At 38.5% G+C, this 12290-nt stretch overlaps 1 protein-coding gene across 2 annotated transcripts in view; it reads right to left on the bottom strand.

The window, feature by feature from the left end:
- Nucleotides 1-12290, bottom strand: part of GIGYF2 (GRB10 interacting GYF protein 2) — a 100507-nt gene that overhangs the window by 29361 nt on the left and 58856 nt on the right. For both annotated transcript variants that reach the window (XM_054982823.1, XM_054982824.1), the window contains exon 8: nt 4294-4473. In XM_054982823.1, the coding sequence (XP_054838798.1) occupies nt 4294-4473 (180 nt within the window). The remainder of the gene's footprint in view (nt 1-4293; nt 4474-12290) is intronic.

Raw genomic sequence — 12290 nt, 5'->3', positions numbered from 1 at the left:
TTTTTAAACTGATGAATAAAACATAAGAGGTTGCAGTGGGAGCCAGTACAGATGGAACAAGACTAGAGTGATACATCTGACTCAGTCAAGCTGGGATTGAATAGAGACTATGAATGGTTATCTCATTATCAGAAGTAACTGACTTCCTTAACAGAAGCAAACTGATCTCCATATCAGAAGCTACTGTTTGCATCTACTCCGCCCTCCTCTCTCCACCTATATATCTGACCAGTTTCTTCTTGCCCTCCATGCATCTGACGAAGAGAACTGTGATTCATGAAAGCTTATGCTACAATAAAGTTGATTAGTCTTAAAGGTGCTACTGGACTCTTTTTGATTTTGCTACTATAGACTAACACGGCTAACTCCTCTGCATCTATGACCTCCTTAAGGGGGAGTGCATCCTCATCTAGAACAGAAGATAGCCCCATTCTAGGTCGAACTTCCCCCCCACTAGTAGCACCTTTTTTTGTTGCGATTAAGTTTCAGCTTGGTAGCCTTCATCCATCCAAAACTGCCTCTATACACCTGTTCACAGTTTCCTCAGCCTCCCTGGGATCTACTGGTAGTGCAAGACAGAGCTGAATGTCATCTGCATATCGGTGACAACTCAGCACAAATCCCTCCCAGCTACTTTACACAGATGTTAAAAAGCATGGGGGATAGGACAGAAACTTGAGGAAGCCCACAGACAAGAGGCTATGGGGTAAAGCAGCAGTCCCCCAGCACCACACTCTGAGACCTACCTTCAAGTTGGACCGAAATAACTGCAAAACAGGGCTTTCCAGTCCAAACTCCAGAAAGATACCATGATCTTTTTTTTTTTAAGATTTTTTATTCTTTTTATTAACTACATTAACTAACGATACAAAGGAAAGGAAGAGGAGCAGGGGAAGGAAAGAAAAAAACCAACAACATATAACAACACTACACTACACAAAATGCTTTCCCTTCATACTGCCATTATTAAAAAAAAAAAAAATTAAAGCTTTGTGTAATATTGATGGAGTGGTTGACCTTGCGAAATACAAATTACAATTCAAATTAAGTCTTCCTCCCCCTCCTGGGCCCCGGACGCAATTCTCTCTGAGCAACTGCAGCCGCCGTGCTCGTTTCCTCCCCCCTCCCCTCAGACTTCGCCTTTTCTTCTTGCTTGGTGTCTTGCTGAAATTCCAGATTTTTGTCCTCAAAATCCCTTAGTTGATCTTCTGATATTATCTTGTAAGCTTGATCTTTGTAACTGAACCAGATACCTTCCGGAAATAACCATTTGTACTTTATTCCACGTTCCCTCAGAAGAGCTGCGAGCTTTTTATACTTAAATCTTCTTTTCCGAACTAAAAATGGGACGTCTTTCAGTATCTTGACTTTATTGCCCAAAAAGTCCAGATCCGCATTGTATGAGTTGTATAGAATAGTGTCTCGGATCCTTTCAGATGAAAGATCGATGATGATCTCGTGAGGCAGCTGACGCTTCGTTGCATATTTTGAAGAAGCCCGACGGACTTACAAAATGGCGCTTTTAACCTCTTCTTTAGTTGCCTTCGCGGGTGTCGCCAATAGTTCCGAGACCAGACCCCATAAATCCTAATTTTCCTCCTCTTTCACGTTCTGGAGGTGCAAAATTGTCTGTGTTCGTTCCACTTGTAGCCCGATCAGCTGGTTCTCCACCAGCTTTAACTCTTTATTCGTAGCCCTCACGAGTGACGCACTTTCCCGAGCAGACTTCTCTGCCCCCCCCGCTACTTCCTTAATGGTTTTCACTTCGCTCTCAATTAAGCCCACCCTTTGATCTGTTTCATTCAGCTTGTCAACAAAGGGTTTTATGGCTTCGATAACCGACCTCTTCACCAATTCCTCGAGCGACTCTCCTTTCCCCTGCAGGGCAGCCGAGATTGACTTGCCCAAAGCGGGACTCTGTTTTTTCGCTGCCATTTTAGGGGGGGGGGGACCGCCAGCCGAATTCTGAAACTCAGCGAGGGGGAAGAACAAGCCTTCTTAGCTTCAGATCCCACCACTCCTTCGCGTGCGCTTGTAGTAACAGAAGGGATTTGCTTACTTACAGGCTTCTGCCTAGTTCTGCTCTTTGCCGTTTTCCATGGCCCGGCAGCACTCAAGGCGCCGCGCACGTCTGCCGGCCTCCATAGGGACAAACGGGCAATTTATCCCCCGCATTGATTTTCAGGGGGCTCTTCCCGCAGCGTCCCGGACCCTGCCTCCCTCACTGGGAGTCCTGGGGGCTAATCTTCGCAGATCAGCCGCCCGGTCAGGGTGCTCGGACGTTTCCTCCCGGACCTGCGGAGAGGAGAGTCCGACATGGCCGAGAAAACAAAACCGAATCCCAGAAAGATACCATGATCGATGGTATCAAAAGCCACTGAGAAGTCCAGGAGAATTAACAGGGTTATACTTCCCTTGTCCATCTCCCAGTACAGGTCATCCACCAGGGCAACCAAGGCTGTTGCAGTCCTATGACCAGGCCTGAAACCAGATTGGAATGGATCCAAACAATCCCCTTCATTCAGGAATCCCTGGAGCAGCCCTGAAGTTAGCAGTCTGCAGTGTGTTCCTAACCCTGAAAAACTTCCTATCAGAATTAAAAGCCTGGGATTCAGTCATACAGCTGTAAGCCTCTCCTTGAGAGCAAGACTTAATACACAAAACCTTTATTCAATTATATACAGTACTTTGGTCAACCAATAGAGGGCCTGAGGCTACTGCAACTTCCACTCCACTGATCAACTACATGTGTGTAAAGTGCTAAATGGTGTGTGGTTAGGACACATTCTACTTACAGTGACTAAAATTGGAAGTTGTAGTAATTTCTTTTCTTTACTTGAACAGGGTTGCCCAAGGGCCTGGAGAGATGTACTTTCCCTTTAACAGAGGCAGCTGAAGTTTTTCATACCATAGAGGTATATCACCTGGTAAAAAACATCCCATTCAGCCTCTAATAAAGGGGCAGGACATTTTTCTCCAGGCAATTGGCAACCCTATGCTAGAAATTAACTTCCTTTCAACTGATTTGTCATCAGACAGTTTGTATACATTGTTATCCCCCATTTTGTACTAGATAAGAGTTAGAGAAGAAATAATACCACCAGACGCCTTCAATATAACACAGATGAATTCTGTTTCAATTTGAGTTTCACATTTAAGGCAACGGAGCCAAACTGAATAAGATACAGTGCACTCTACTGTCAATACTTTCCTTTATATAAACAACTTTGTTTTAACATCCAGAAGCATTACTCTACTGCCATTCCTTTGTGCACTTAAAAGTCTCCCTTTTAAAATCATTTAGTGGTCTTATGCCTATTTTCAATACATTCCACAACAGAGGAACTGCAAGTTGGAACATGGAGAGATTTAGATATACAGAGTGCTCCAGTATTAATGTAATCCTAGCACAGAATTCCTGTTAAACAGGGAATATGGATCTCATAATATAAAGCTACTTTTGTTAGTCTCATAAGACCTGAACAACCATCAACTGATCCTACAGCAAGCTAAGAGTTTTAGATCTTACTTTATACATTACTTAGTTGGCAACACAAGATACTGAAATTTCAGCATTGGAAAATTTCCTTAAATTTATATATGAACTAAGGAGAGATTATAGAATGTTCATATATTACACAATGCAGTATTCTCTGACACAAATGTTTCTCTCTGCTGGTTAAGTAGCAGAAAGTATCTAACAGTGCTTCATCCTCAGAAATAATCTAGACATGAGCCTGTCATATAGACAGCCCTTCAGAACTCAAAACATCTATGGGATTCAGTAGTACTCTTTGTGTGCTAAACAGGATACTCATGTCCTAACTAAGTCTCTCACATCTGATCATCATGAGGTGCTGGTTCAGCTGTTTTAATACTGTCTAAGTTAGACACACTGCTGCTTTATTATGCATTTATCAGTTATGTCTGACGTCAGGAAGATACACAATGCAGCATTCTCTGTGACAAACATTTCTTTCCGCTTCTTTCCAAGTAGCAGAAAGCATCTGATAATACTGCAGCCTTGGGATCCTGAGTGATCCTTAGAAGAAAACAGACTTGAAGAATATTTTGTGGAAAGAACATCAAGGTAAGAATACCTCGGTTATTGTCCAGTTTTTCTAGGATACAGCATTGTCAAAGTTTTTTTTTCATTTTAAAAAACTAAAAGGGATTATTTGCATCATACAGCAGTTTTAAAATATTTTCAATTAAGACCTTTTCCTTCCAGATTTTGTTTACTCGCTGTCCTTTAGAGCAGTTTGTGATTTCCCTTCCCTTATTTCCTCTCACCTGGACTAGGAGGACGCCATCTCTCACCGTCCCTCCGTGAACCAGCCAATCTCCAACCTCCATCATCATCTTCACCATTTTGCTCTTCCCTGAAGATGCGCCAGTTTTCACTCTCAGAGCGTATAAATTCATGCTTCCTTCCTGTTGTTATTGTCCCACCCTCCTCAAAGTTTGGTCTCACTGCAAACAAAATAAGCATGCAAGTGATATATACACGCATCATGAAGGACATCTGAAATGTAATTAAGAATGTCGCAATTTAGAGCACAAAAGTACCAGAAGACCAAAGATATCTTTTCCTTTGATTTTCTTCTAAGGATAAATTCTTTTGTATAAGCTATCTTCTTTTTGTGGGGTAAAAACAAAACTTAGGATTTTAAGCTTCAAAGAGCAAATTTACATGGCAATACTATGTAGAGTTACCCCAGCATAAGGCAATGATTTCAATGTGAAATCAATTGACTTAAACTGGAGGAACTCTGCACATGATTGCACTACAGAGAATTAGCTAAAGCACAGCTGTAACCATTTAAGAATGTCAAAAGTTCACTTAGCAACAATGATGGAGGAGCATCTGCAGAGTTTGTTTGCATAAACAGTTTCATGCCACCTGATGTTCAATGAGATCGCTTTCCAGCATTATCAAGACCCTATTCCTAGTCACTGCAAAGTTTATCATGGCACAGCAATTCTGTTTTTGTTTGCATGGGAGGTGTTCTTAAACATTGCACTATCCAACTCATTTAAAAAGCCTTACTTCAATCTTCTGTCCTATTGAACACCTACTATTATTTTAGAACAATGATTACAGCAAACTACTATATGGCAGCAACAATTTCAATTAGGATAAATGTTAAGAGGAAAATTGGGGTGAGAGCATTACACTGAATTTGATGAGATTATTTCCATGCATATGATTGAGCTTCAAGGTTACTAATTCTAGGAGAATGCAAAAATGTGTTTATCAACAAGTTGTAACAGAATTCAAAGCCTAAGCAGATCAAAAGCTAGTTACAAAAAACTGCATGAAATTATCTTCAGACTGGATATTATATTATGATGTTAAACTCATAAGAATAGATAACTTGGTAGCTAATGTTTTTATTGCCTCTTCTCAGCATATGATAGCAGTGTATACATCAAGATCTTAGGTGAGAGCTGACCACCAGCCAAATGGGGACATGCCACCCTATTTAAACTGATAAAAACATAACTTGGTAGAGAATGTTTAGCCTCAAAGCCAAAGGCTGAGAACTACAACCTGGCAAAGAGCAACTGAGGAGTGAGTATGGCCTTTCCTCCCAAGTTTTATTGCATCTTGGGTACCAAAAAGCAAAAGAAACAATGAAACTAGTTCTGGGATCATGCCCAACAATCAAATAGAGCACAGATACAGAAATATCCAATTATTTTACAGTCTGCCAAATGCTTCCAACCAGCAGGTTATCTCAAATCCCAAGACTCCCAAACATCGGAGAATTTTTCCCCTTGCATGTTTCAACGGTCTAAATTCAGCCGTCTTGGAAGGCAGATACCATGATGTTTCACTCCCTCAATGGCTCTGCCCATGCCATACAGGGAAAGTAGAGTGTATTGAACATGTTCTGCCTGCGCTGCACATTCTATAAAAACATCTGATCTCAATATGTAGCTCCAATCTTGTCAACTTTACCAGGAAGATCTGAACAACTTTACGCTTCCCTCCTTCTTGCAGATTCTTCCCAGGACATAACCAATAAAGTTGCTAAATTTTACCTTCAGGCATGTGGGATATCCAAGTGGCTGACTGAGCCTCAATAACTTTATTTCTTTGTCGGAGGAAGGTACTATCTCTGTCTTTCCCATAATCTGCATTCACAGCTCTGTGTTTGTCACACTGCATGTGCCCTCCCTATTTTTGATTTTTTTTACTTCACATTTTTTATTCTTATTTCCATTAGTGCTGACTTTACAGAGCTGCTCTTTCATCATAATAAACTTGATTGATTGATATTATAAAGTTGCTGAACAATGAGGAACCAAATAGAGACCCAGTTAGTTTGCTTTAAAAAAAAAATGCTTAATGAAACTCAAAAGTTCCTTAAATATGTAAGTTTATGCATCTAGCATTTTACTGGGTTTAAATTATTTAGCACAGAGGTCAGTGTTTGGCCATGATTTCCCAGGATGAAAAGAAAAAAGAAAAAGATCTGTGGCTTTGCCTCAAACTAATTGACTGGACTTCCTGAGGAGAAGGAGCAGTGAAAGGGCACCTGCATTCCATGTCTGACCCAAAGCCAGCTATGGTGTTTATGGAAAAGTTCAGATACAACAAAGATATCCAGCCAACAAAGTCTACAGCTATGTAATCTGAAGTTTTAAAAGGGACTAACTTCAAAGTATTAAAGTGGTGTTCTGGAATACAATCTTTTGAGAACTTGTTTATTGAGGATTTTTTACTAGAATAGCAAACAGCAATGTCAACAGTCTTTCTATAAGATATACAAACACCCATACTGTTCTCTACTATAATAAAAAGGTTTTCTTTTAGTACCTCTCATGTACAGATAAATACATTGTGACAAATTGTATTTTTAGGAACTTATAAACACGTTTCAGTGTTGACTGCACACAGGTCTTATTCCAATGTAGTGTATGGGCAAATTTCCCAAAGTAAAATGGAGCTTGTGATGAATAGATAGAAATAGGTATGTATGGCTTTTTTAAGCAGAAAAAGCCATACTATCTGCACAGCCCTGAAATGATGCCCACACATAAGAGAGTTCGTACTTTCTGGCCATGATTTCTAGGATGAATGTAGCAGCATCTGTCGCCTCTCAATTTGATTTGTTTAACCTCGCAATTTTCCTACGCCTATATGCTTACTCAAACAACAGCAATATTCCATGATGAATGAATATTTCCAAATGCTCCAAGGTTTTCTCATACAATAGTAAATGCTACTAAAGTTTTAGAAACAGACTAAAAACATGATGTGGCAGATTCCCTTTCATACTGAATTATATTGCTCAACACCCCAATCTACAGCACAGACTACATTTTCAAAATAATTTAAACATACATGAAAACATAAATCTACAGTATGAGACAATTCATTGTTAAAAAAGAAATTGGTTTAAAACTACCAGTAAAAATATACGATTGTAGTTTAAAAAAATAAAAGCACAATCCTGTGCTAAGGCCTCTGGGTGGAATTAAAACAAGACTTCAATGAGTGAAGTGTCCCCTACTTCTATCACCAGGAAGGTCACAGTGGTTGTCTCTCAGTTTTATAGTGCTATGTCTCAACATGTATAGAAATGTTCTCTGCTAATGAAATCAAGAATTAATGTTTTGTATTTTATAGGGTTTTTTAAAAGAAAAAACATGAGGGAGATTTTCAGTTTCTAAGTAGCATTATATTGGTCTACATTAATAATTTTCACAGCAGGTCTTCAGTACTTTTTACTGCAAACAATCACAGTCTTTGTTCCTCAGATCCTCTTACATCTGAAGTTGGATCAAAGTCCTCACATCAGCAGCTAACTAAGGAAAAATGTGAAATGCTGCTACATTACAAAGCAGCCCTCTCAAATCACGTAAATGGTTCTTGAAGGTGGATATTGTCGGCTAGTGTTCAGTAATGTTTTTACTAGTCAATTGCTACACACTAAATTCCACACAATGTGAATCTGGAAGATCACAGATAATGCAAAAAATTGTTCTGATTGATCTAGCGATCAGAACAATCACTGTTTCCATCCCAGCAATACTACTTAAATACATCCTGCTACTTCCCCTTATATCAAGGCAGTCCTAGGAACAATACAAGCTGAACAGGAAAGCACTATAAGGGCTGCAGTCCATTAGAGAAAGGCCTTGGCACCTATAGGTATTAGTGAGTAGCAGCCTAAGCAGCAATCTTGCTCTAGAGTATAGGTATCGCTTGAGTAGCAAGTTTTATCAAGCCTAAAGTACAGCAATAAAAAAATTCTAAAAGATGCTGGAGGAAAGTGAAACAGAAACTATACCTTCACAATCCACCTGACTTTGCTTACTAGAAAATATTACTATGTCTGAACACTTTACACGTCTGTAAGATGAGAAGCTGAATAGGAAACAGTTCTGAAGGATTTCATTCCTTTGAACCTTCAAGTAAAACCTTAAATAAGATTACGCAAACCTAAAAACCCATCCTGCTTAAGAGGGGGGAAATTCACCCCTTTCTCCAAGTTCTTGCGAATTTCTCCACAGCTGCTAGGGTATGTATTGGGTAAAGAAAGCTCCAACAAATCAGCATTCTTTTCCACATGACCACAGCTAATTGGCCCCCCTGCAGTCCAAATGACCAATCACATCAGCTTCATATGAAAACCAACCCCCCCACAATATAAACTGTGGAATGAGACCTGTAAGCCCATTTTGAACAAACATCCTTCCAAACTAAATGTCAAAAGATTTTTTCTTCTTCATTGCATTGGGATCAGTGCATACAGAACAGAAGACAGTTTGGTCCACTTTCCTTATCCAAGCCATACACCTACCTCCCTTTCCCCTCCAAACAGATAAACTGACTGGTAAGTACATGATCCTAACATCATTTTAATGTATATATCCAACTGTATGGTTTTCTGAGGCAAAAATGGATTTTTGGAAGATTTAGACAGTGTACTTTGAAAAGATTTTGTGTTTTGAGAAAAAAGTTTATAGTCAGTAGAGTTGATTATTTCATCAGGCCTTTTCAAACTTCTACTGTGTTCAGATGACTTGCAGAGCAAGAATACATTTTCTTTACAGGTAGATCATGAGGAATAAACATATCATCTTCCAAGATAATCTGGCTTCCATTACAAAAAAAGTATGAAGTAGATCCTAGCTGTTCAGCTCCCAAGAGACATTTCTTCACAAATTAATTACCACGTGTGATTAGAGTCAGATTTTAACTGGCTAAAATTAAAAATTGTCAGACAATATTGCTATAATGATCTTAAAAGGAAGCATTTATGAAAACTTTACTGGCTGACAGTGCACAGTTCTGAAACAATTGTATGTCTGTGAGTTTAAGATATAAGTGCATTTATTTTAAAGTATCATGATTTAGGAAATTAAATCACAGGTCCAATCTCTCATCTGTATCTCTAATTATCTTGAAAACATTATTTTGTTACTTCAGCTTCAATATATCTTGACCAACATAAAAACAGTAAAAAATAAACCAGCAAATTCTGTAGTAATATGAAATAACTTTCATTGGATTATTAAGTTCCTCTTATTTTCAACTGTCAAGTCATTGTAGAGCTGACTGAAATATACTTTTCTCTCTGCTGGATACAAATGTAATCTTGAAGACATATTTCACATTTTGAAACTAAATGGTTTCTTAGCAATTCAAATGAATTTTATAAACATGGTATGTGAAATATTCACAATGTCTATCTCAACTGGAAACTAAAAAGTTCAATGATAAAGAAGTGCCTGCCTAGTTCCCAACTGTGTGTTCACACAAAGGGATTTACCCAAAGCAAACTCATTTCCTATAGCTGGGAAATAACAGTGAATGGCAAATAAAATTAGAAAGCAGCACAGCAAAATTGCATGGAGTACTTTTTAAGACTTCAGTAAAAATTAGCTTTTAAAAATCTGGTTAGGAGTTTCTGGCATCCAGTTCTTAAATGTCTCCATTGCTACATGAGCCTGTGATGCCATCACAGATTCGGTGCACTGTTGGTGTATTTATGTCTTGTGATGCAGCCTGTGTGTAACTATAGGTATGCTGTGTCCAAAGCTTTTGTTCACTAGCAGAGGGAACCTTAGTTTGGGGCAGTTAATCAGACTTCCTGAGCACAACCTAGAATGGCAGGATCAAACACAACCTTCTTCCCATGTATTTAAAATTTCCTGCGAGCAGAATACAAGAGCAAGGTTTGGTCTATAGCAAGTCTGCCCTCTAAAATCTCCTCACTCTTCTTTTCACATTCTTATGATGGATATGTTAAAACTCAGCAAATGAGAAAGGGTAAATGCAACATTACTTAATTTATATTCCACTGATGCTATTTAGATATTTGTATTTTTGTATTTTAACCTTCCTTACCAAATTAGGTATACATAATGTATCCCAGCCTGTGACCAGACAAACTGTCATGCAACATGCCTCATTTATTTTATGTAGATTATGCAAAGGTATGCCAACTAAGCCTACATTATTTTTGCCTAGACTCTTACGGTCCACTCTCCAATTTTAATCTTTTCATACATCTGTTCCAGCTCTAGCAGTGGGAATAATTCAAAATGTAGCACTGATCTATATTGGCTGCATGTACACACACAACTGTATACACATTCCCTTCCTTTTGGCTTTAAAGAACAAATTCAGGCTCTCATAGTAGACAGCAATATGACAAAAATGTGGGTAAGTGGGCATGGTGAAAATGGGAGGGGGGAGTGCAATGGCTGTTTTCCTGGGACAACTGTTGCTTGCTCTAGACAAAAAGCAAATGACTTAGCTGTAACCAACTGCACATACTACAACTATATCTTCAGATTAGCGCAATGAATTTCTGTTATTATCATTAACAAACAGAAACAGTCTATGCCCCTAAACTCTGCCATTACTAGGCCTTTATTACTCAGCAAGAGCAAGAGCCTACTCTGAAGCCCAACAGTTATTTTAATATTTGATTTGCTTCAGATCAACTGTCGTTTAAAAAACCTAACTGACACTGTTCACTGCTGCAGACTACATAACAACATGATTTTGTGGCATGAATTTAACTCTACTAGAATTACAATAGAAAGTTAATACTTTCAAAATATGCATCATAAAAACGAGTTTTAGAACCTGAGGCAAATGCAAAATGTTGGTTAGCTGATCACAAATATACAGTGGTGCACGGTAATGAATCCATACTACACACAGGGCATTTTTTGTGGTTGTTCTCGATGGTAATGAATAACAGCACCTTTTGGGAAGGCTCTAGTTCTGAGGAGGGAACAGTGTAACTGTATATATGAGTACTGGCACCTATTTTAACAACAAAAGTACTGGCTACATGTAGTTTAAAAACGTGCATATTTAGCATTTTGGGATGGCTTACTTTCAAAATAGATCTTTCTCAGCTTTCAAATTAGTTTCTCTTAGTACATCTCTCTTCAATGAAAAGTCCCCTTTTGAAAAACCAAGTAACTTTCATTTAAAAATATAGGCAATAGTAACTTTCATTTAAAAATATAGGCAATTGCAAAACATAACATTACTATCAATTTGTCACCTTGTAGCAGTTAGAAATACCTTACATTAGCTATAGCTCCTTAAAACCACAGAGGCACAGTGAAGAAAGTATGTTTGAAAACTCATTCAACATTTCCCAGATATTATGTACATTATTTTAGAAAGGAGCTATTTTTTTCTCACAGCTCATGTGACTTATCGAAAAGAATACTTAGGTAAATATCCTGTTTTTCCCCGAATGGATGAAAACCTCCCTTTAAACAATGAAATGAAACAATGGAATGAAATGGAGGCTCTATCTACAACCCTCTTGGTTCTTCATAAAGCTGTTACTCAGAGTGTTTCAGGTCTTTACAAAACTGTTATTCAGAGTGTCTCCAGTTCAAATTTTACCTCTGCTATGAACTCAGACTTAACCCTGCAATATGGGAATAATCATTCTGACCTACTTACAGGGCTTTTGATAAGGGTGGATGAGAGTGTGAAACCCTTCCAAAAATTCTAAAGTGCCAAATAACTATGAAGCATTGCTATTAATACTCTTCACTGGCCCCATCAGCTTTATCAATAGGTCTGGTCTTAGTCACAATGCTCCTATCAACAGGACACAGGTTTTTTTTAAAAGCCTTCTAATTCAAAGGACTACAGGAAGAACTAAACTGTACACTTGTGGCACAAAATGGTGAATGAACCACAAAACTTAAAATAGTTTTCTAAAGGATGTTGGCTCTAGGTATACAGGCTTAGGATCAGAAGGTTGTAGTGAGAACACTGCCCACATATGTTG

This window comes from Eublepharis macularius, chromosome 6, assembly GCF_028583425.1.
Source record: "Eublepharis macularius isolate TG4126 chromosome 6, MPM_Emac_v1.0, whole genome shotgun sequence".
Lineage (NCBI taxonomy): Eukaryota > Metazoa > Chordata > Lepidosauria > Squamata > Eublepharidae > Eublepharis > Eublepharis macularius.
Note: the sequence above shows the minus strand (reverse complement) of the source record. Positions and strands in the feature narration are given on the sequence as shown.